At 43.7% G+C, this 24,515-nt stretch overlaps 7 protein-coding genes across 7 annotated transcripts; 5 read left to right on the forward strand and 2 right to left on the reverse strand.

Annotated features, from left to right (window-relative positions):
• Positions 1 to 4,004: 4,004 nt before the first annotated feature.
• Positions 4,005 to 4,583, forward strand: O0I10_002765 (uncharacterized protein; the record flags this gene model as incomplete). The annotated part of the gene is made up of 3 exons (XM_058482845.1): positions 4,005 to 4,052; positions 4,114 to 4,184; positions 4,385 to 4,583. 3 exons carry the CDS (start codon positions 4,005 to 4,007, stop codon positions 4,581 to 4,583), a joined length of 318 nt encoding a protein of 105 aa, XP_058346412.1.
• Positions 4,584 to 5,900: 1,317 nt separating this feature from the next.
• Positions 5,901 to 6,206, forward strand: O0I10_002766 (uncharacterized protein; the record flags this gene model as incomplete). Its single annotated transcript, XM_058482846.1, has 1 exon — positions 5,901 to 6,206. One exon carries the CDS (start codon positions 5,901 to 5,903, stop codon positions 6,204 to 6,206), a length of 306 nt encoding a protein of 101 aa, XP_058346413.1.
• Positions 6,207 to 7,574: 1,368 nt separating this feature from the next.
• Positions 7,575 to 10,404, forward strand: O0I10_002767 (uncharacterized protein; the record flags this gene model as incomplete). Its single annotated transcript, XM_058482847.1, has 12 exons — positions 7,575 to 7,855; positions 7,927 to 8,017; positions 8,096 to 8,175; positions 8,255 to 8,268; positions 8,339 to 8,506; positions 8,576 to 8,692; positions 8,765 to 8,990; positions 9,069 to 9,131; positions 9,187 to 9,417; positions 9,557 to 9,630; positions 9,689 to 9,924; positions 10,003 to 10,404. 12 exons carry the CDS (start codon positions 7,575 to 7,577, stop codon positions 10,402 to 10,404), a joined length of 1,983 nt encoding a protein of 660 aa, XP_058346414.1.
• A 357-nt stretch (positions 10,405 to 10,761) lies between these two features.
• O0I10_002768 (uncharacterized protein) lies at positions 10,762 to 14,875 on the forward strand (the record flags this gene model as incomplete). The annotated part of the gene is made up of 20 exons (XM_058482848.1): positions 10,762 to 10,906; positions 10,960 to 11,037; positions 11,103 to 11,233; positions 11,295 to 11,742; positions 11,803 to 11,888; positions 11,952 to 12,008; positions 12,070 to 12,184; positions 12,245 to 12,327; positions 12,390 to 12,438; positions 12,507 to 12,729; positions 12,840 to 12,938; positions 13,005 to 13,065; positions 13,138 to 13,176; positions 13,233 to 13,344; positions 13,417 to 13,489; positions 13,587 to 13,702; positions 13,800 to 13,901; positions 13,983 to 14,070; positions 14,142 to 14,738; positions 14,800 to 14,875. The coding sequence occupies 20 exons, from the start codon at positions 10,762 to 10,764 to the stop codon at positions 14,873 to 14,875; spliced, it is 2,778 nt and encodes a 925-aa protein (XP_058346415.1).
• Positions 14,876 to 15,121: 246 nt separating this feature from the next.
• O0I10_002769 (uncharacterized protein) lies at positions 15,122 to 16,924 on the reverse strand (the record flags this gene model as incomplete). The annotated part of the gene is made up of 2 exons (XM_058482849.1): positions 15,122 to 16,528; positions 16,628 to 16,924. 2 exons carry the CDS (start codon positions 16,922 to 16,924, stop codon positions 15,122 to 15,124), a joined length of 1,704 nt encoding a protein of 567 aa, XP_058346416.1.
• Positions 16,925 to 18,224: 1,300 nt separating this feature from the next.
• Positions 18,225 to 19,804, reverse strand: O0I10_002770 (uncharacterized protein; the record flags this gene model as incomplete). The annotated part of the gene is made up of 4 exons (XM_058482850.1): positions 18,225 to 18,712; positions 18,785 to 18,899; positions 18,963 to 19,292; positions 19,349 to 19,804. 4 exons carry the CDS (start codon positions 19,802 to 19,804, stop codon positions 18,225 to 18,227), a joined length of 1,389 nt encoding a protein of 462 aa, XP_058346417.1.
• Positions 19,805 to 20,053: 249 nt separating this feature from the next.
• On the forward strand, positions 20,054 to 22,544 carry O0I10_002771 (uncharacterized protein; the record flags this gene model as incomplete). Its single annotated transcript, XM_058482851.1, has 8 exons — positions 20,054 to 20,517; positions 20,582 to 20,646; positions 20,700 to 20,855; positions 20,926 to 20,985; positions 21,049 to 21,261; positions 21,324 to 21,450; positions 21,509 to 21,867; positions 21,925 to 22,544. 8 exons carry the CDS (start codon positions 20,054 to 20,056, stop codon positions 22,542 to 22,544), a joined length of 2,064 nt encoding a protein of 687 aa, XP_058346418.1.
• Positions 22,545 to 24,515: the final 1,971 nt, after the last annotated feature.

Consider the following 24,515-nt stretch of genomic DNA (forward strand, 5'->3'; position numbering starts at 1 on the left):
ATCAATCCTTGATATTGAGATTGCCCCTCCAGAACCTGAAACCTTCACACAAGATGCTCCTGGGCATGCTGATCAACATGGTCTTAAAAAAGACCTCATGTTCATTTAAAAATATTGAATGGGAGGGTACAATGTGGGATTTACTATGGAGATCGGAAAGCATGTCAGCGCCGGATTCATGATTTATCGAAACAGTATGTATTACCTTTTGGGATTCTCATTTCGAACATGAAATTCTTGTCAGAAGGTTCGCTGGGACATGCCGATTAACTTCATTCATTTAAAAACCATACACTTCATTAAGGAATGTCTTGAATGCGGGAGAGTCCAAATGGTGGATAACGGGTACAAAAGAGAGGACGGGCCCACTGCCCTGAAGTAGCCTGCTTCCAACTTGAAAATTGGTCAGAAGGGTGCTCGAGCATGCTGATAAACTTTTTCTAATAAAAACTTTACACTTCATTTGAAAAATTTGGAAATTTGTGAGTGTCCAAAAGTTTGAAAGACGGAGACATTCGCAGGGTCTGTCTTTCAAGAATTTTCATGTTTGCTGTTCCAGCGTAGCTCAGCCAAATCAGCTCGGATCAAGAAAGTTGAATGATGACATTGAACGCGAAACTTTCACACAAGGTGCTGTTGGCCAAGCCGAACACAATGCTCTAATAAAAACCCCGCGTTTCATTGTAAAGTTTAGAGACACAGGCACCTTTATGTTTGTAAGCGTGATGCTATATGAGAAGTGGTCTTTGTTCATTGCCAAGTAGCTAGACCCTGGAGAGCCAAAGATGCAGAAGGACCTCTTTGGGTAACTCAGCTAAAAAGTCAGGACTTCAGGGACAATGCATGATAGGTACGCAACCCTCACTTTTATGTCATACATTGGCCGCTAATAGCTACTTTTGTGCATTCCCAACTTTTGTGCATTCTATTGTAGGTGGACGATGCTCCTGCTCTAGACATTCATTTCCATGATTAAAGTTGGTTGATCCGAGCTGATTTGGTTGAGTTACGCTCACACAAGATTCGATCGGTTGAGCTACATCGAGCGTGCTTTATGTCCAGAGTGATGTAATCTCTCTTTGACCACAGCTCAGTCAAATCAGCTCGGATCAACCTACTTTAATCATGGAAATGAATGTCTAGAGCAGGGGCATCGTTCCCATGCAGTGGATCTCGCAACAATGATGATTGGATAAAAGTGGCCGTTAGCTAGCAATACATGCCTGTTCCTAGATGATCCATAAAGTAATTATACATTGACCCTTTCATTCATGCAAACGTAGCTGTGTTACACAACACGACCCTCTGCATCTTTTGCTCTGCCAGGGGCCAGCTATTTGACAATGAACAAAGACCACTCTTCATACAGATTACGCTTACAAACATAAAGGTGCCTGTATCTCCAAACTTTACAATGAAACGTGGGGTTTTTATTAGAGCAATGTGCTCGGCTTGGCCAACAGCACCTTGTGTGAAAGTTTCGTGTTCAATGTCGCAAACAGCCCAAAAAATATTTTTTGGTCGTCGTCGAAGAGGTCGACCCCCAGATCCAGTTTGGCTGGTGGCGACATTGCGAAATCTGGGATTGGCAAGCTTGATCGTGAAACTTTCACCCAAGGTGCAGTTGGCCAAGTCGAGCCCATTGCTCTAATAAAAACCACACGTTTCATTGTAAAGCTTGGAGATACAGACACGTTTATGATTTACCTATGCTGTAAGCGTGATGGAGTTGCTTTTTCCTAGTGGATGGTGTCGGCTGCATTAACGGAAAGATGGAGAGCTGAGTGAAATGGGATGTAGTGGTTACACAGACGCGTCATTGACAGGTTGCTGCACAAATGGGATGGTGATTGCCTTTAGGAAGGTACGTAAGCAGTATACAATAATGCGGATCTATCAAGGTGAGAGTCTATACGCGCATATTTCAGAGGTGTGTGCGTGCATATAATACACCCACGCTGAGTGTAGGGGGTTGAGCTGCATAAAATGATTTAAGCTGCATTGATGCGCACGGACCTACCGTACTTGACACCGCCTCCTGCCACAGCGAGATTATGGATAGCTTGATTACCAGTGATGTGTTCTCTTGAAATCTCGGGTAGCGGTTCCTTATTGATCCAAATGTATAGGATACTGCTTGTGTGCATATTCACAGCAGTAGCTGTAACAAGCGGGGTGGGGTGGGGTGCACAAATTGGGGCCACTGAGAGGAACGACAAAGAGCCCCTTCTTCTTCACTCCCACTTCACAAGTAAGGTAAGCTTGTCTCCATTTACAAGCTACAACACATTAATAGCTGACATTCCTTCCAATGGACAACGCCAATTGGGTGAACAGGTGGTCAATGGCGACACATTCAGTTACAACAAACACGTGCGCGATCTACCAATGACACAAGCTTCCATTCCAATACAACATGTAGGTTCAATCGCTGCAATTCCTTTTATTGTTCAAGTCGAGCATTGTGGTACTAAAGTTCGCGTGTAGGTTGGTGTTGTATCGTCTATACAAGACCCAATGAGGCGTCGTGTGCATTCCTTACCGAGTTGTCCACAATGAGAGTTCTCAAGACGCCTTTACATTGCCTCTTTTGGGTATGCTGACAACAAAAGCGTGTGGATTGGGTTTGCTTCTTATCTCACATTACGTTTATGGTAGGTGAACATGTTGGATGATGGTACCTATGGCAGCAACAAGTCCTTGATATCAAAGCAAGAAGGCTGTACGCTGGCTCAATGGTATGCATGGCATTGGATCTACAAAGCAAAACATGTTAATTAACGAGCCTTGCAATGAAACAGCAGCAGCACCTACTGGATGGCATGGATATACGGTTTTCATTTGAGGCAATGATGCTATTGAGAAACACCACAAGGTAAGAGTGTTCATTATGATGGGATTGGTTGGATTCAAGTGGACTTACCAAACGCCATACAGTGGCAGAGCCTCTTTCAGCGATACTATTATTATCAAGGCTGGACGTCAAGGAATGACATTGTATAGTACTGTGCTCTCCTGGGGAATTTTGGCCCGGAAACAGTGTGACTCAAGATGCGATGGCAAGGCCAATTTGAAAAGGCATCCGCTGTGCACACGGCCTCCATCCAAGTACGGCTATTGATTTCCTTGCCTACAGAGAGAAGGTGGATATCTCTTATGATGCCAATTTCAGGATCCAATGAGAGTATGGTACATATGGTGGCATACCTTGGCGCTGCAGGTTGATTATTGTATTGCCTTCGGATGGTGTTTTTGGTTGCAATTCCTTGTGATCACCATGGTTCAGGGCGTCGTGTGTCTTCCTTGCCAAGTCGTCCACAATGAGAGTTCTCAAGACGTCTTTACATTGCTTCTTTTTCGTATGGTGACAACAAAAGCGTGTGGATTGGGTTGCTTCTTATCTCACATTACATTTACTGTAGCTTGAATACGTTGGATGATGGTACCTCTGGCAGCAACAAGATACGGATCTCAAAGCAAGAAGGCTGTATGGTTGGCTCAATGGTATGCATGGTATTGGATCTACAAAGCGAAACCTGTTAATTAACCAACCTTATCATAAAACAGCAGCAAGACAATATGGGTGACATGGAGATACGGTTTTATTCGAGGCAATGATGCTATTGAGAAATACCACAAGGTAAGATGTTCATTGTGGGATTGGTTGGATTCAAGTGGACTTACCAAACACCATACAGTGGCAGATCCTCTTTCGGCGATGCTATTATTATCACGGCTGCACATCAAGGACATCATTGTACTGTACTTTCCTGTGGAGCTCTACATGTTGTGCCCGGGGACAGTGCGACTCATGTTGCGGCCTCAGGGATTTAAAAATGCATCCTCTGTTCGCACGGCTCCATCGTTTTACGGCTATTGATCTCCTTGCCTTTAGAGAGAAGATGGTATCTCTATTGATGCACTTCATCGCGTCGATCCACAGGAGAGTACCAGTACAATGATGTTTCTTTGGCTGTGCGCTTTTGTTATTACTATACATCCTGATGGCCTATTTGATTCCCAAGTCTGCGGATGATGATTTCGTGATTCAGGTATGTATGCCTCTCATGCTTTTTGGAGGCCTTTGCTGAAACGCCTACCATTATTATTTAGAGGGACCATTGCAGAGAGCTACTTGTCTTTTGGTGCTTTGGAGTTTACAAGATCACAGCTATGATTGCTAAGTATTGTTGGATGAGTTTGGACAATTGTTTATGGTGCATCTTTTATAGATGAATCATGTCAGCCATGGGGAAGGGTTTATGTCTTTGGTGGTGTCAGCCTTTTTTGCGTCTCGGGTGGTTGGTTACCAAGCAACGGGCGATTTCTCTGGAGAATGTCAGCCAATGAACGTCTTTTATGAGTGGATTGTATCGGCAACTAGCAACAGCATGCATACGATTGGTGCCATATCCACCTCCATCCCATCATCTGGTGCTTCCCATTACCTGCAATTTGGTGAACCTCTAGAAACAAAGGTCTGTTATCGATCGATCATGTCAGCAACAAGGAGCAGGTTTATACCTTTGGCGTCAGCAAGCTTTCGATCTTCTGGTGGTTCTGGTTATCGGCAATTCCTTTGATGAATCTCTACAACTATACGTGTCTTAGGGATGGATCATGTCATCAACAAGCAATGAAGGCCCGCGTTCAAATCTTTGATGGATGATTGGATGGACTTGACAAAAGCGCATGTATCTTTGACGAAAGAAGATGGATCAAAGCTATGGATGATATTGGAATGCTCGAGTCGATGCATGCAGCAGCTATTTTACAATCATGAATGAAGGATGTTTATGACAGCAGCAACCAAGAATACAACGACACAATTATCCCTGATGAGGACACACTAATGTCACCTACAAGAGGTCACCTTTGAAGCGGCAGGTGGGTTTATCAGTTTTCATCACTTCGACTAAGTACTCCAAGATGCTTGACCATTTATCAGCTCAATCCATCATGACAGCACTTCCCACGCCCACTCACATATAAACAAGGCTGTTGTCGCCAACACCATCATCCACCCTTTCTTTCTACTTTACGCATATCATCATCAATGGCCTTTGGTAAGTCTCAAGGATGGTCTTGATGCGATCAGCAAAATGAGGGTACTCATGATGCATTCATCTATGTAGCTCGCTTCATTGCTTTACCACTTGGTGTGCTCCTTGATGGATCCTTTGTGGTAGGTATGACCATCATCTTCGTTTGTACATTGATGTATGTTATTAAGACGATGCCCAGCCCGAGATGGGAAATTCAGGACTCCTTTGCAGGTGGCATAAGTACATGCGATTTCCTCGGTGACCCGGTCAACACTCAACATTTGATGCAACTAAGGTTTAGTGTCCCGATATTGTATACTCATAATGATTGACTAACTTTGCTTGTGTAGCCCTGAGAGATACCGTGTCATCTGGTGTGGAAAGCATGTGCATCGCAGAAGCTGCCTGCCGGCCGATCTATATGAAAGCCTTTACAAGAAAAGCATCTATGTTGATGTTCAACGCCTACGCTTGAATCCATTTATGGAATGATGGCCGTTGCTGAAGCTGTACGTAACCAATGTAATTTATTTGAAGGCATAGCTAATTCCCGCTACTAGGCAACAAGAGACGACATGGCTTTGAAAATTGCGGAGAAGCTTCTTACATACAGACATTCTTGACAACTTGTACGTGCAAGTTTAGACTAAGATGATTATGATGTTAACCTTACTTGCTGGTGTTTTAATTAGACAACAAGACATCTATGATCATTGTGGTTAAGGTGTGCTATCCAAATCGGGATCATGATACAGATCATATGTATTCGATCCTATCGTCAAGCATTGTGCCCGCTTTTTGAGAAGTACGGGAGATCAAGTGACGTTTCTTCCAGGAGAGGTTGAATTGCAAGCGATGTCAACACAATTGAATAGCCAAGGCCTGACCAATGGAAGATATAGATATTGTGCTGATGGCATTATCTCTGTTGATGACTTCTCTGGACTCGAGATCCTGCTTACAGAAGTATCCTCTGGTTTTGGAAACAGCGACACAAGCAAGATCAGTTTCGATCACTACAAAGTCTTGTTTGGCATGCTTTCAATGATTCGTACTTTGGCGCAAAGATACAACAAAGGGAGTTTGGATACGTTCAGAACATCGAAAATACACTTCCTTCATGCTCATTGTAACTTTTACTACACCATCCATCTAAGCTAAAATCCACAAGCAACAAGGAGAGAGGAACAAGCTAGCTAAGTCCAAGTTGATAATAAACAATGCTTCTAGCTACTATGCCATGGTCGTCTTCATGAATCGTAGTCGCTGTGTCCAAGAAAGAATGGGATCCTGCATGATTCCTTTTAGATTTCAATGAGATATGAGGAATCCACCATGTAATCATCATCTTGCTAAGAGAGAGGTAAACCATGCTTGTCTGTGTCATTGTCGTCACCGAATTCGTCATGAATCTCATCATAATTGTCACCGTCGTCTCCGTACATAAAAGAAAGCAAATCCTCAACAATCGCATAACCAAATCACCATCGATGCCATCTCGTTCATAGCACACAGGGGTACATAGTTACCCTCATCCATCCTTAGAACAAAAAAAAAAGAACGATCCCCATCTTACCAATCCCAAAGAGAAACCATCAACGTATCATGAGAATGGTGCGCATTCGGCATTGATGATGCCCAAAAGGTACAGGCTGGGAGTCGAACCCAAGGAGATGATGATGCCCAAAGTTGCATTACCTGACCAAGGACCTATTCGATAATAGCATCATCCATTGTTACTATAAACGTCTTTTTCATTGTCTTTCTTCACCGCACCAGACTTTTTTATATACACAAAGACGTTTGTTGTTGGTTGCTGAAAACCGAAAGCCATGGTATAGTGTAGTCGATTTGAAACAAAACGCCAAACGTGCCAAGCTCTTTGAGATCAGCCTTGCCGTCTATACAAGCTCACATGTCAATGGAACGAGTTCGGCTACCACATTGGGCTCTGAATGTACTTGTTGCACCAAGAAGGAAGAGCGGCATAACAACGAGCGAAGAGCGACAATATCACCTTGGCTACAACCACCCAATAGACTCCCTACCTAAGACTATTCCAATAAGAACATCTTTATAACACATTACCTTGCTGAATGAAGTGAATGGGAATGGTGATTGGGTTAAAAGGAGACAAAGAGAAGCTTTCTCAACCAACGAAGCCGTATTCAGCCTACTTAAATTTCCCCGCCCCAGCTGAGCAGCGTTGCCTACCAACAAGATTAATTTCCATGTAGGCGGCCGCTGCCTCTTGGTAGCTTCTTGATGATGCCCTCGATTTGTTATCGCGTCTTCGATTATCATTGATAGCGGGTTGTTTACAAGAATAATGAAGAAATGACGTGATTGTGTGTTACAGAGATGGTGACAATCATCAGTGCGCCGACAGCTTGGTGTCACCTGGCAACACCACTGTACATGGTATTGCACCATTTGCTCGATCAGTGGTGTGTGTATATTTTCACCCTTTAACAAGGCTACAATGCGGATGGCATTACAACGTGTCCTTCTTTCTTTCTAATCAAGCTAATGAAAGCACTTGGGTTGACGGCTGTGTTGCTCTCATGCGTGGCTGCTGTTTCTTTGGGTGCAGCAATTGATGATCCTACTACTACCCAGCAGCAGCCCAACATCATATTCATCTTTACTGATGATCAAGATGCTCGCCTTGACTCTTTGAATTACATGCTGAATGTTCAAAAGTACCTCGTTGAGCAAGGATCCGTGCACAAGAACCACTATGCCACAATTGCTGTATGCTGCCCTAGCCGAGTTGGCCTTTTGCGAGGTCAATACTCTCACAACACCAAGTAAGAATATACTACGTATTTTAATGGGTATTGTTGCATGATTCTAACAATCCACCATGGTGTACTATTAGCATCACTTCGGTAGCTCCCCCGCATGGTGGTTATGATAAGTTCAGTAGACTTGGATTAGGAGAAGATTATTTGCCATTGTGGATGCAAGAGGTACAGTATAAAGGATATAGGCAATCTCCTTCTCGATATTGCAAATTTGCTGACATGGTATTTCATTGGTAAATGTAGGCAGGCTACTCGACCCACTACATTGGTAAACTGATGAATGGATATAACATCTTTAATTATGATAGCCCAAAGCCTGCAGGGTAAGCCCAACTTAAAAAGACATTGCTGGCGTGTGATATACTCATGCTATTCTCATGGTCCCTGCTCCATTTCCCACAGCTTTGACTATCAAGGTATATGATGAAAAGTCCTCGTATCACACAACATGGGTAATAATGATCGTTTGATGTGTCAACATTACAGACCAACTGGTGGATCCTTTCACATACACCTATAATACGGCTGTCTTTTCGAAAAACGGCGAGCCACCAGTGTATTACAATGACACCTATCAAACAGACGTTATCCATGCCAAAGCACTTGCAGCTCTAAAAGCTCAAAGAGATGCTGAAAAGCCGTTCTTTTTGTGGGGTATGCTATTGCTATAGTATCATGATCAAAATCAGCAATGCCTTAACCATCATTGGCTTTTCCTTATAGTTGCACCTATGGCTCCTCATGGTCAATTCAAATTCGTCAATGGTGATCCCGAGAACATCGAAACAGAGCCTGCAGTCCCTGCTGCTCGGCATGCAAACCTCTTCAAGGACGTGAAAAGTACGTGGATGGCAGCAACTACCATGTAACTGAATAATCAAGTAGCCTAATATCGCACCACGATGATGATAGTTCCCCGCACTCCTCACTTTAATCCAATCAACCAGACAAAAACAGCCTCCTATTGGAAGCATTTGGAACATCTCACCGATGAAGAGGTTGATGCCTTGGATAACACTTATCGACGTCGTCTCCAAGCTCTGCAAGCAGTCGACGAAATGGTTGGATCGCTTTTTGAAGAATTGGAACAACAAGGGAAGCTTGACAACACTTACGTGTTTTACAGTGCTGATAATGGGTAAGCTTGGTACATGTACATTTAAAAAGCTATCATCAGATGCTTGATATGACTAGCGTGCTAACGATATACAAAAAGATATCACCTTGGGCAGCATCGTGCCTTTGCTGGGAAAACCACCAATATTGAAGAGGACATCAAGTGAGTACAAAGCTTTGGTATTGAGACATGCAATAACATTGACATCATTTACAAGCGTGCCGCTCATAATTCGTGGACCTGGTGTACCCAAGGGACACATCAATCATGTTGTCAGCTCACATACCGACTTAGCACCTACATTCCTTGCATTAGCCAAAGGCGATGCGTATATCCGAGATTGGGTTGATGGCGGTGTTATCCCGGTGATCCCCCAACTTCGAGACCATCCCAAGCCGGTATCCAAGGAAAGCTTTGTTGTGGAATTTTGGATGAATGGTTTTATGCAGTAAGTTGTATAGTAGGAGCTACAACCTTTTTAGCATTCATTAACACCTTATTCTTCTCCATAGAGAGTAAGTGGTTGAATAGACATGTCGTATCATGCTGTGTTTATCGAAATGTAACATGGCAACGTACCTTTTCAGGAATTACTCAGTAAGGGATACTACAAGCCCCAACACGTACAAGACTATACGTATCATATCGGAGGACTATAATTGTAAGTCTACATACATTGATAATGCCTGGTACTATGGTAACCAAGGACATTGTATTAGACAAATACAATGTATGGTGTACCGGTGAACATGAGTTGTACGACTTGTATGATGACCCATACGAATTGCACAATTTGTACGACTCTGGGCTGGTATCCATCCAGGTGATCGATCGATTGGATGCCTTGCTTGGTGTGCTCAAATCATGCCGAGGACACACTTGTCGTGATCCTTGGCGTGTGCTGCATCCTGACAACCCCAATGTGCAAACATTGGCAGACGCGTTACATATCAATGTGAGTATTCCATACACGTAACGAGCCATCCATCGCAAGATCTCACATCCACATGATATTTGAAAATGCTACTACTAGTATGACCTTTATTACCAGCGTTTTCGAAGAGTCACTTTTGGTGAATGCCTCGACTTTTACTCTGCTAAGAATGAGGATGAGTACATTATCACCAGCGTATCAAATGAGGCGGTGGGTACCTTTGAAACCATGGATAAAGGTGGACAACAGCAAGTAGTATTAACAGCGGCAGGTGCCACCCACCAATGTGAACAAGGTCCAAGTGATGCTGATTATGCATCGATGCCATCTGAAGAAGTGAGACGGCTCTTTGAACTTGTTCCACAGCCGTCAGAGCCTATTGGTCATTACGTCCCCAGCATTGAAGAGCTTAATGCGCGAGCTAGTCCTGTACCTGAAGAATTGACACAAAAGCGAGTTGACTGGTACAAGTATGGCTTTTACAACGCATACGGTAATTGAATTTGAACGTCCATTATATGTAATAAAAGAGGTGTTTGGATTCATCAGTGTCAAAGCAACCCCGGTGTATGATGTTAAGATTTCGAATCAGAGTTTTCCATACAAAGTCAATCTTTTGTTGTCAATGTAAACAACCCATCCAGTTTATTTGACGCAAATAGTGAAATCACTGCCATTGAGTATGTCATCTCCTTATGTTCATCCCTTGGCAGTTTCATGCAAGAAGAGCAAATTTGCCGAGAGGGGCAGTTACACAACCGTCTAATCCCGACGTCTATTGTCGCCCTTTTTTTTCCCAGTGTGCGTGTCTTTTACTCTCTTTCCTTTCCACCCCCCTCAACTCATCCGCATGTTACGATGAAAGTACCCGAGTCCAAAGACGTGGTAGACGACAAGCCCCAGTATATGATACAACTGCACGTGCTCGATAACGGCTTTGTGCTTGTCAACAATGACAACCAGGCACTGCTCATTCACTTTAATGGCTCTTTGACACGATTAGGTAAAAACAACTACTACATGCGTGAACGATGGGCGATAACGAATATGCTATAGAGAGTACGTGGGAACCACCGAAGGAAGCACATTCATATGAAGTATACGGTGTAGTGGGCCTTCTTGATGGCGTACGAGGTAGGATGACATGTACAAAAAAGGGAAAGATGAAGGATAGCTCACACGTTGATATGACAATATAGAAAAGTACCTTGTGGTGATTACACGGGCACGGATCCTTGGTCGTCTATTTGGATATCCAGTCTACGTGATCGAGCAGGTGGCATGCTTGGATTTGAATGCACGCTTGGCCAAAGAAAGATTGGATCAAAAGGTACGTTACCATTTACGACATCTCCGAAAACGACTTGCTAATGATGAGTATAATGCTGTAGATCCAACCTGTAAGGCGTGATAGTGATTCAGAAAGCGATGAGGATGAGGATGAGGATGATAATGGGACTACTCCTTCGGCAACCATTTTACCCAAGACATCAGTATCCAGTCCTACTACTTCTACAGCGTCATCACCAGCTACTGCCGTCAGCCCAACTATTACAGCATTAGAGGAAATCGCTGATCATGCGGGTGGTGGTGAAACACAACGTCCTGGATCGACACGTCCTTTTATGAATCGTTTTCGATGGTCATTGACTGGAAGCAGCAACAATATGAAAAAGAAAGATCAAGAAGAAAAGCCAACATCGCCTATACGTGCCAGCTCATCTCAAGATTTGTTCACTGCACTCGCCGTCAATGAAGACCTTGCTTTAGAGAAGCGAATCATCAAGCAAGTGACCGAACTTCTTAGCCGATCCATGTTTATATATGCCCCTGGATATGGTATGTGTGATGCGTGCTTGGCTATAAATCATAGCGACTGACTGATGAGCTTGGATTTAGATATCACCAACAGCTTCCAGCGAACATTTGAAATGCAACAACAACAGCATCAACATAATGAAGATAAGGACCCGATATGGAAAAAGGTTAGCGTTGGAGGCGTGGTGGGGATAGATCAGGATTGGATAATGACAATGGATGTGATGTAGGTCGACAAGCGCTTTTGGTGGAATGAGCATCTTTGTCATCGATTCAAATCATTAAGCGTAAGTTGTTGTTCCTCCTATAGATCACAATGCGTTACTAAGAATAGTTTGAAATATGTAGCTGGATGAATGGATTATGCCGATCATGCAAGGCACCATACAAATCGAGGAATGCGAGATCGAGGGTTATCAATTTGACTTTGTCTTGATCTCTAGGAGGAGTCGAGAACGAGCAGGTTGGTTGGCTATCATTACTACCTCAGCGAATTGGTTCTTAAACAAATGTATGTATCCAGGCATGCGTTACCAACGACGTGGTATCAATGAACAAGGAGAAGTTGCCAACTTTGTCGAAACCGAACAAGCTGTCATTTTTTATGTAAGCAATACCTATCATGTCATGGAAATCTGTAATTGACCTTTTACGCTTCACTGCTTTAGAGAGACAACATCCCACATATTGCATCCTTTGTGCAGACACGAGGATCGAGTAAGTGCATGGATACACAACAATAGTGAGAGGGTATGATTTACTTACCATCATTCTGCTACTACAAGTACCTCTTTTTTGGAGCCAATCACCTTACAGCCTTCATCCTGTGCCTGTACTGGAACGTAGCGAGGAGGAGAACAACTTGGCTTTCGAGCGTCACTTTACTGAACAAGAAAAGCTATATGGGCGACAAGTAGCCGTCAATCTTACTGAGTTATCGGGGCGAGAGGCGATCGTAGGATCTGAGTATCGTCGTCACGTGGAGCACTTGGCTGACCCAAATATAAAGTTGGTATATATTATCCATATCGAGGGATTGCGATGGCTTGGGACAAACGAGAGAGGACAAATGGAAGGCTGCTGATGAATTAACAACCGCGTTATGTTTGCTCTTATAGATATGTCGAGTTTGATTTTCATCGTGAGACCAAAGGCATGAGGTTCGAAAACATTAGCAAGTTGAGCACCAGCTTACGAAATGATCTCGCCAAGATTGCGTAAGTAGCATTTGCACAATAGCGTACGTATTCAATTACTGATAATGGCTATGTTGTCTTTTGTAGTCATTTTTGGCAGGCGGGTGAAAAGGTCGTTTATTGTAAGCAGAATGGCGTTTTCAGAACGGTAAGTTTTCCACTATCATTGTTTCTCAATTGGTTATTAATCCATATACCTCTTCCTTGCCTTGACTTGTAGAATTGTATGGATTGTTTGGATCGAACGAATGTTGTTCAGGTAAGGTGGTGATACGAGGGTTTGGCTATAGGGTTGGTATTAACAACTATCTGTAGAGCGCGTTTGCACGTGTTGTTTTGAACCAGCAGCTGATGCGATTTGGCATTTCCGAGTTTCCTGATGAGGGGATCCATTATTACGAGAGCTTTGAACGAATTTTCAATCATGGTATGTACATGTCTATCTTTGGAAAAAGATCCTTTCATTGGTGTTAATATGGCTTTTTTGTGTCATACATAGTATGGGCCAACAATGGCGATATGATTTCAAGGATGTATGCGGGGACAAGTGCTCTCAAGGGCGACTTTACACGGTAATATTACATTGGGGTTACGGACGTTCTTTTACCCTCTCTACATGCATGTTGATATACAAATGCGCACATGGCTGCACTTTTTTTATTTCAATAGCACAGGCAAACGCAACATTACAGGGATGATGAATGATGCATCCAACTCGCTGGCACGCATGTACCTGAATACTGTCAAGGATTTTTGGAGACAAGCGACAATTGACTACATCCTAGGTAAGGGACTTGAAGGATCTTGATGAGCTGGGTCAAAATGCAGGAGGTTCGGTTAAGGAGGAACAATTGTGGCATTGTACTTACGTTGCTGTTGTAGGTTACCACAAGATTGAGATCTTTCGCCATGTTCCCCAGAGCACCTTGATGTCAGCTGAACCAGGCATGGAGCGTCGGTGGGCCAAGATCCGAATGGATGCAAGTACGTTGTTATCATTTGCTTGAATCACGTGTACAAAAATGTGTTTGATTGACAATGCATGTACATGCACCATTGTTATAGTCGAGATTAGTAGTGCGATTGTGATTGCAGATGATGAGATAAGATTGGGAGGTTGGACCTTACTTTCACCCAATGAACCACAAAAGAGGTATGTAAACATCATATCCCACCACATTTACCACATACATGCATGTCTCACACCACAAACCACCATTCTAGACGAGCCAAGAAATTCGAGGAAAAGGTTGTTTTGCTTACGACCAAAGCCTTGTATGTTTGCAGCTACAACTATAAGCTCGAAAAGGTGGTCCAATTCAGGAGAATCGAGCTCCATATGCTTCTGGGAATTCAAACGGGCGAATACATCTTATCCTCGACAACACCTCAATCCCGAGACATTGAACAAAACTATGGCTTTCTCCTTTATTACGATGCGGACCATGAATTGACGAGGATGAATACTGGCAGTATCAGGAACCAGAATCTTGGCGATCTCAACATTGGCAATAGCCGTCGCAACAGCAGCAGCAGCAATCATCAAGAAAAAACATCATCCAACGCTGGCAGTGCACAAGAAGAAGAGGAGGGAGAGGAGGATCATGAAAATGACAGCAGCAGCGGTAGTGACAGCGATAAGGAAGAGGATGATGGACGCATGTTTTTGGCATTCAAGGCAGTGCGATACAATGTGCTTGGAGAACTTTCGGATGATCAACAAAGCTGTCGGAAACAAGTACAGGAGATTGCGTATCAAATTAGTAAAGCTTGTGGTCAGGAGAACGATCCACAGTTCCTGTACGACAAACCGATCATTAGGTTTGTATATGCCAGGATTCACTACTATGAATGGTATTAGGCTAATTCGACTTTTTTATAGCATCAGGCAGGCTGAGAATACTGATGGCATCTTCAAAAAGATGGGACTCAAGATCAAACATGCCATGTGGATGTAGAGAAGATTATTTATGGTAGCACGAGATATTGTTGTATTCAAGTTTGAGAGGGAAAAAAAGAAAGGTTTATTGTAAAGGCTGTATAACATGTCTTGTATGTAATGTGTGGCTGGGTATGGGTTGTTGTACTAAGTAACGGCAAGTATAAGAGATGAATAGATGAGATGTGACAATGACGGAGATGATGATGGTGATGATGGATGATGGTGCAGCAGGTATCATTAGAGGGAACAAAGGGATTCGAAACTATAAGGGAAAACTTGAATCATTGAGAGCTTGCACAAACATGTTTTGCACATAGCGTGACCAAAGACGTTGGCCTTCTCCGCCATCATCTGTGGCAATCATACGCTTGGCAAGATTATAATAGCTTGTGATGGTAAGGTCGTCAAGCTCATAAGCGTCACGAGAATTGTACTCAAACTCATAATTGAGAGGTGTTTCATCAATATCTGTTTCGAGTTCCTCCTCCCAACGGGTGATGTTTGCGTAGAATTGGTTGTACTCAAGCAGGGTACCATGTGGGCGTTTATCACTTCCATGGTGGCACTGGGCACGGTCATCATCATCATGGATCTCATACTTGTAGATTCGAATAGCAGGATAATAAACTGGCAATACTGATGGAGCCACTTGAACAGCTACAACGGGCATTTGGTTGAAATGTGCTGCGTGATGGTGATCGATAGGGTCGATGTCTTCATACATGTCACGTAACCAATTCACGTACTTGTTGATATTGCGAGAAGTGTGCACGTGGTCATCATCATCATCTTCATTGTTGGTGTTAATAGAAGAGAGATGGCTGAAATCATCATCGTCATCGTCATCATCTTCGGCATCTCTTGCATCCAGCATCAAAAAGTGATCCATGTTGAGATGGCCAAAGAAATGACCCATGAGCACATCAGGATAAGCAGCAGCGATACGAGTATAGCCACGGATGCATGATTTACGATAGTGTTTGGTGGTGGGTGGCACGTGGCCCATCACATAAACACGTACATGGGCAGCACGGGCACGTATCAATTCTCTCTCGAACCAAAGCAGCATGTCATGTGCAGGGGAACCGGGCGAGGAGCATTTCTTGACGGCATCATTTTTGTGGTAAAAGTACATTGTATTGAGTGACAAGACTCGTAAGCGTGGGCCAACATTCACGGCAAAATAGCCTCCTTGACGAAAAGTGGCACGTTGATCCGTTGGAATCCATGGCTGCCATAAACGGGAGAAAAATTGCAACAAGTCGGCTTCATCATCCCCGCTGCCCATGGTGTTATGGGGGTATACATCATTGTTTCCCAATGTAGGCACCACTGGGATATGGCGTGGGTCTCGTGCAGTGGGCCAAAAAGCACGTTGCATCATTTGTTGTACACGTTCATTGAGATGGTAGATGGCTTTGCGTTTACGTGGTCGATATTTCTTGTCCCAATCATGCCTTGAGTTATCACCGGTCCATACGACAAAGTCGATCTTGTCACGCCATTCACGACTAATGTAATCAAGCGTCTTTTCTGCCAACTCGATGGGTGAGTCACATTTTGCACCTGGTGTGCCTAATAATCCTGCAGATTGGGTAATGGCTGACTTTGACCCGAAACGATGGCAGTCGGTGTGCACATTGGAGCCTGCCATGTATTCTTCATCGATCTACAAGCATTTAAAGTTATACGAATGTCAGTGGGAAAATGCTCTATATTAAATGTGTGTATGTGTGTGTGTGTGTGTGTGTGTGGATCTACTACTTACGTGAAGATCAGTGATGTGAATAAAGTAGCCGTGGCGTTTAGGAGGATCAAAGATGGGATGTCGACGTCCAGTCCAAGAACGCCAGGACCAAGCAACCATTTGTTGCAGGGCTGATTGACCCCAGCTTGTGACATCTTGTTCATGATAGTCGATATCATTATCATCACCCAATGGTGGAGGAGACCAACAGGTGAGTAGAGAAAGTACACCAGCGAGCACCACAAAGTATAAGGTGTACAGCATCAAACAAGAGGAGAAAGAAGCGGTGTTCTTGTAAAGGCGGTCGGCGGGCAGCATTTGTTGTGTAAAAAAAAGTGCTTTGTTTCCTCTTTTAACCCAATTGTTTGTAAAACAACGTAAAAAGTTCAGCGTTTCAAGAAAAAAAGAGAGGAGATAGAACGATAAAGAGTATGGCTATGCTTTCCAAAGATTGTCTCTTTATACGGTTCGAATAAGAAAGGGGTTGAGAGATGAGCCGAAAGCGGGGCTGCATCCTCTCGACCACTCATCGACCCTCATGCGAGGCACGAATGGCTATCATTGGAGCTATGCATCAATTCATTACGCTTTCTCTCTCACTTTCTAGTTGCAACTTTTCCATCCGAAAACGCATTTTCGTTCTTTGGACGATGCATTATAGGGATCCTTGTTTGGATGATGCGTTTGAGTGATGATCGATATCCTACATTTGTGTGTGTGTGTGTATTGGCGACATTTGGGAAAAACAGAAAACGGACGCATATCATTACGTTTTTGTTGTTGTTCTTTGTGGGGCTCTCTCTCACCCACCCATCCACCCACACACTTGGTGCCTTTTAACATGAAGGATGAATCACCCCTTGTATAACGGAGGGGATAATGATGGTTGGATGTAAATGGTGTTTTCATAGGTTACAAATACGTTGCTATCCACACATATCCCATCGTGATCTCACGTGGGGTCTCTTTGTTTCTCAGTGGGGGGAAATGAGCCAAGCCAAAAGGGGGGTGGGTATGAAGTATCTCATGCGCAGGAAGTTAAAATTGATCCAATTCAGCTCCTTCTCTTCCCTCCTTCACACAACACACGATTACCCCACTCTTTACGCCATTGCTGTCTCTTCACTTTTACACCCCCTAAATGGTCAGTCCACGGAAGAAAACAGTAAACAACAATCAACATTGCCACGAATGAAGGGGAAAAAACAAGCCGACATTAGCAACACACGCATTCCTCTTTCTACAACTACGTTACGACTCTTTTTTGGGAAAGTGAACAGCAAGACCAATCATCATCTAGAAAGCAGCACAGGTGTCGGCATGAAGAATGGAGGTGTAGTAATCTATGCAAGAGGATACAGGTGTGTTTATTATCTTCAGGTGAATGATGGCGTGTTGGAAGGAAGGAACGGAGCCTTTTTTGATGCCGACACATTGTTACTCTCCAGGTCTCCCTCCTCCTTTGCATGTATCCCTTTTTTACCCTTGCCCCGAAGCAGCAGCAGCAGCAGCAGCAGCCAAGCCAAAAGCATTGTAGCAATCATGTATAATGCAGGTGTATGCCAAGCGTTTTGACAAATGCATCATAAAAGGTATGTATATATTGAAGAAGTTGTCATCATTCAATGTAACCATGGACAAACTGATAAATATCAGATGTCTTTTCATCGTTACGGTTCGAGTGGATGCTATTTGTGGGTATATGAGAGGAACTGGGCGATCCTGATGATGCAACGGTGGATGGCGCTGTCGAGAATCGATCAATGCTGGCAGGTGTGCTATCTTCAATGAGCCGTTTACGAGCCCATACAAGAACATGGTTTTGGAATGAGCGATACCGACGACACTCTTCAAGGATGCTCTCACAGATCCTATTGTATTCTTCTCTGCTCAAATGATACGCCGTCGCTAAGAAATCGCCATAGCTTTGGAGCTCGGCTTCCAGATGATTCATGATGGCGTTGCTAAGGTTACTGCTGCTCATGTAATGCGTTGAAACGACTTGATTATGGATATCGGTCATACCAGCAACCAAATGCAATTGTTCAGCCATATGCGACGCCCAAGTGACATCCACATCCAATACTTCTCGCATCACACGTGCAACTACATAGGCGAAAATGGGGTCAACATGATGACATGGCTCAAGCAAGACGCGATGAGGAGGATACAACATACATGGTCTTTGGAATTCATTTGTCAGTGGCCCTGCATTGCGGATAAAGTGCTCAGCGTCACGAAACTCAACATAGCCACCTGGTTTAAGAACACGCCGAATTTGGTGTAGTAATTGCTGTAGAAAGAAAAGTGAGCAAATAAAGAACAGCTTCAATGGATCTACGTATTACGTTATTACCCTTCGATCTCGTTGTGAGAAGCATGTAGAGACGTAGCTCATATGCACAAAGTCAAAGGTGGCATCATCGTATGGTAGACCTTCGAGCACATTGCCCTGAATAAAGTGGACGTTAGGCGGTTTAATATCGGAGGGATACATGGTATAGATATCAATCCCATAAAATTGTGCGTTTGGAAACTCGGATGCCATTTCCATTAGCCATGTGCCTGTCCCACAAGCAACATCAAGCACGCATGGTTGGACTTTATGATGTAGTCGCGGTTGTTGTAAAATGCTCCCGATTGGCGATGCATAATTGCCGCCAAATGCATGTTTGGATAAGAAATGCTGTAATTGATACGTCAGAGCCCTTTTTATATCTCCGGAATTGGATTTATACTCACCATGCTGATAAGCCGATCTTGCTCATGTTCACTATCGGGTAAGCAGTATTTACAGGTTATTGGCAGCGGACTATTCTCATTGCTGCAGGCATGCTGATGATGTTGGTCTGCTGAAGGTGGTGGTTGTGGTGACGTGGGTACCGATTGTAATCCGCTGCTGGCAGTTGTATCAATCTCTTGTTGTGATAATGATGTTGGTAGCGTTGGGAAATGAATAGGTGGTGTTGATAATCGAAGCGATGGATGACTAGAAGCTGATGATGAAAGGCCATTACCATCATGATGAGTATTTCTCTTTTGTGAAAAGGAAGCGTGTGAAGTAGATGGTGAAGAGGTTGTTGGGCTCGGGAAGGCTGATTGCACGCGGTGAAGTGCTCGCCTCACAAGACTATGATGGTCCGCGTCATGCTTTTTATGCTTGCGGGTGTCGGCTGGTTCAGAGTGTGAGTTACCCATAAATAACGGGCAAGAAGGGAAAATGGTCAATGTTACCGAATTCCAAAAATCCGATGCATCAAAAAGAATTGTGGATTTTCAACAAAGCCAAGCTTACATAGCGGGGGTTTCAGAACATTAACATCACGCGCTTTTTCCCCCCATCCTATAGCAACCCTTGACATCACCACCTACTATCACCACTACCCCTTGAATAAAGAACAATTCTATTACCCTCTTTTCTCTCTTTTCATCTTACTGCTAAAAACAATGCCTCCAAATCCGGATCTCCCTGTTAAACCTCTTGGTCGACGCTTCTCTCAATACTATGTGCCGATCCCTGTCTATATCGGTCTAGATGTAGAACCTGACCTTGAGCATGGAAAATGTGGATACGCTATCTCTGTACACGATGGCTCATATACAACCGATTACTACTCTGGCACATTTGAAATCGACTGCAAGGGTAAATGTAAGGAGCATTGTATGTTTGATGGTGTAAACAAGCTACTCGAGGTGGTGCGTGTATTTGCAATGGCTCAACATTACAAGATCCAAATTATTGCCATTTCTCGAAGTCTCAGCGAAGCTATCTATCACGCACAACCAGCTGAAGGCCCTAGTGCAGCAAGCATGTTTTGGCGTGAGCTCGATGCCATTCCTTTTCATGTAACTACGAATGCTGAAAGTTCAGATGAAAGGGCTTCTGCAGCTGTACGTAAAGCTGTCATGTGGTAAGGATCACTTTTTTGGGGGGAGTTGTTTATGCATCATGTCTCTTACAAAATGATGATTTAGGCTATCACCACAGTATCCTGGCAACCTGCCACGTGTCTCCGTTGGATACCGCCATGAAGTTGAAGGTATGTGAATATGAAATTGTCATTGCATTCCTTATCTCATGTACTGTTATCAGTGGATTTCAATGGATTGATTCGATTGGTTGATCTTATCGATTATAAAAGAACGGTTTGCAGTGACACATGGCGTGTAATAATGGATATGGTTACCCAATACAAGGATCGCAAGCTGCGACTCTGTTTCTTTAACTCGACTCCTCAAGGCGGTGGAGGTAAAGTGGCCTACAATTGCATACCATGCATTACAACAATCATGCTCACGTCAGCTGACAAAACAAATAGTGGCGTTGATGCGTCATGCTCTTCTTCGACTTTATCGCTTATTGGGTGTGGAGGTTCATTGTAAGCCAACTCGTAAACCTATAAATACCTACGACCATGCATGACTAATTTGTCAATAACAAGGGTATGTGGCGCGCCCCAAACCAGAGGTGTTTGACATTACCAAAAGAAAATTCCACAATGTGCTGCAAGGCGTCGCTCCACCTGATGTTCGGCTCAATGACAGGGACAAGCAAATATTTATCGATTGGTCAGACGACAATGCGGAGCGTTTCTGGCTCAAGCCGGGTGGCCCAATTGGGAATTCCGATGTCATTGTTATTGATGATCCACAACGTAAGCAATGCCATCAAGTGATCTCTTTATGTTGAAAGGCTAAAAAAAGTCCGCCCATCTAGTGGTTGGCGTGATCCCTCATATCAAGAAGCATGCACCAAAGACACGCATCATTTTCAGATCTCATATCGAAATGCGTGCAGATCTCATCCGAAAGTACCCTGATGGCCCACAAGCCGAGACTTGGAAGTAAGCATTTTTATCTTACCAATGAAGGGCAATGGCTGACAATGACATTGTATGATAGCTTTTTATGGCAGTTCATTCAGCAAGCAGATTTATTTGTGTCCCATCCAATGGAGAATTTTGTCCCTGATGTTGTGCCACGCCGAGATGTGGTTCAAATGCCTGCCACCACGGATGCCTTGGATGGTCTTAATAAGCGTATTGACGCTTGGTCAACAGAATACTATCAATCAGTGTTCAATCGTTGCTGCATGGATCAAGGATCCAATGAAGTCGATTGGAGCAGACCTTATATTGTTCAAGTAGCACGCTTTGATCCATCAAAGGGTATACCAGATGTACTTGAATCCTATCGCTTATTACGCCAAAAACTCGCTGATGCTGGTGTTGATGAATATGATGCTCCTCAGCTCGTTATTTGTAAGTCATATTACTATAGGTATTGCTATGGATGTTAACCCCTTTTTCTTATTACAGGTGGCCATGGCAGCATTGATGATCCTGATGGCACCTTGATCTACGAGGACACTTATCGAATCCTTCACAAGGCCGACTTTACGGACATTTGCCCCGATATCATTGTGGCACGTTTACCACCCTCTGATCAATTATTGGATATGGTTTTAAGCAATGCCAAGGTGGCACTTCAATTATCTCATCGTGAAGGATTTGAAGTCAAGGTCACAGAGGCATTGCACAAGGGCATCCCTATCGTTGCATACGAAGCAGGTGGCATCCCCTTACAGATTGTCAAGGACCATGATGGCTTTTTGCTTCCTATTGGTGATGTGGAAGGTGTAGCCGATCGTATGTTCCAACTCGTTACCAATCCACAGCTGCATCGTGATATGAGCAATCAGGCTAAGGCACTGGTCACCGAAGAATTCTTTACAGTGTGGAATGCCATTGGCTGGTTGCACTTGTGCCTCGAACTTACCAACGAGGTGGGACTTGATGGTGAAAGCAAGGGCATGGCTGATGAAGAAGGTACCCTCAAACGTAACTCTGGTCTCGGTAATAACGTAAAGGTCTCAGACCACTGGCGAAAGAAATACAAGTATGCCCCTTCTACCACCACTGCACCCCCTCGTGTTTAAATCCTATAACAACATTGTATACTAGAAAAAAAGGTTTACTAGAAAATAAATGATGGAGGGATGATATCGTTTCGAGATCTTTCATTGCAAATGACAAGGTCAATGTGACACGAAAACAATCTTCTGGAACCGTGCATGTCCTTCGGGATATCAAATGCAGTGCACAGACCATATTCTTGTTTGATGTACCGTCAGCAACTCCAAATTACATCTTTAAACGATTGCACGTATCCATGGCAACGACCATCACGTGGCAAGTAAACATGGATCAGCAGTAAAGAGTGTGACGCGTTGTCTACGCGCGTGTAAGGAAACAGTGTTTGTGCAACAAAGGCAACTGTTGGTCTCAACCAAAGTCAAATCGGTTTCCTTGGATCAAGACCATTGTCAATGTTGACCACTTGTGGGAGATGTGAACTAGTAAGTTAGAGTGGGAGATGTACAACTACTATGTTCCACTTGGTTGCTTTGATTCGTAGCATGCTCTTTATTTTGGACATCATTTGCTTTTGGGCATCTCAAGAGGTATGTTGGGTGTATTCTATCCCTTTTCTCATTCACTCATTGACTACTTTAGAATTGGCCAAGACTTGGCAAGCTTGCCATTGGGGATTGCGTGTTATGGAATCTTCCACCTTTGTCTTGTATTGTTCCCTCGCCTCAGTATGGTCTGGTATTCTCAGTGGCAAGGTGCACGCGTGGTTAAGGCTTCCATGTCGTAGGTGCGGTGCAGATGATCGCAAACTTGGCTGTCAGCTGGTTCATCGAAGAGGAAACGGATTCGTATCGATTCAATCGCTTCATACGGTGGGCTTTCAAGGACAATCAATGTGCAATATCCCGCCTGGTCAAACAAGCGACTTTGCCTCAGCTTGTCGAAGGAAGTTATACTTGTCGTTCGCTTGTACCCAGAGCTCTCTCACGGTTACGCTTGGTGGATGAGGTGTACGTTTGGCATTCTTTTTCTTTGCTCTGGTGTTTCATCTCCCCCTTGAGGTACCTCGATTGCTTGCCCTCGTTGCTGTATGTAGGATTGTTAGGTAATGTGGAGAACGGGGTATGTATAACGGAGCTCTGACACAAGGGTGATCATCCGTCAAGAGGGAAACGGTGATCCTTTCTTTGATACATTCAAGTCGTCAAGTCATTGGGAAAGTGGCAGCCTTGGATATTATTCGCTTTACTCATCTATGGTATCGGGTTGGCTGAAGCCCTTGGTTTATGATGGGTTGTAACAAGACGACGCGAACGATAACGATAACAACGGCCATGGCAAAGTAGCTAGAAGCATCGTTTACTATCCATTTGGACTTGGCTGGTTTATCCCCTTCATGCTTTGTAGATTATAGTAGCTTAGATGGAATAAAGGTGATTCTGTTATTGGTATTGTAAGAATAGATGTCTACTCTGATACAATAAAGAGTGGGTTGACCTTAAGAGAAAAAGTGATCTTCCATCGGATTTTCAGGACAAGCGTCCGAAAAGTACTTGTTACTACGTCAAAGATCGGCCAATAAGAGCCCCGTGCCTTCGCATTGTTCAAAAGCGGATGGTCACACAACACGTAAAACAATAAAATCATGACATTACACAATTGTCATCTTCTCGCATCCGTTTTTTTTTTTCTGCCGAAAGTTGGGCATGCAGCAATACAGTACTTGCCTTTTTTGGTAGAGATTCATACAAACTGTAAATCGACAACATACTGTTAAGAATCGGTGTAATATGCCATTTGAAACATGGACCTTAAGTTGAGCATCCTCCATCAGGCGTACAGCATAGAGAAACATAAAGGCACCTGGACCTCCACTCTTCATGTACGAAATACAGCGTCTTTCATCATATCAGACCTCAACCTCAAGCTGGTCACCAATGGACCTGGATCATAGCGGTAGATTGAAACGGCTAATAATCGGGTAAGTTGTAGTGTCGCACAAAGGCGGCCACAATCGCAGAGAAAGTGGGTGAAAG

This window comes from Lichtheimia ornata (assembly GCF_029851405.1).
Source record: "Lichtheimia ornata isolate CBS 291.66 chromosome Unknown scaffold00008, whole genome shotgun sequence".
NCBI lineage: Eukaryota > Fungi > Mucoromycota > Mucoromycetes > Mucorales > Lichtheimiaceae > Lichtheimia > Lichtheimia ornata.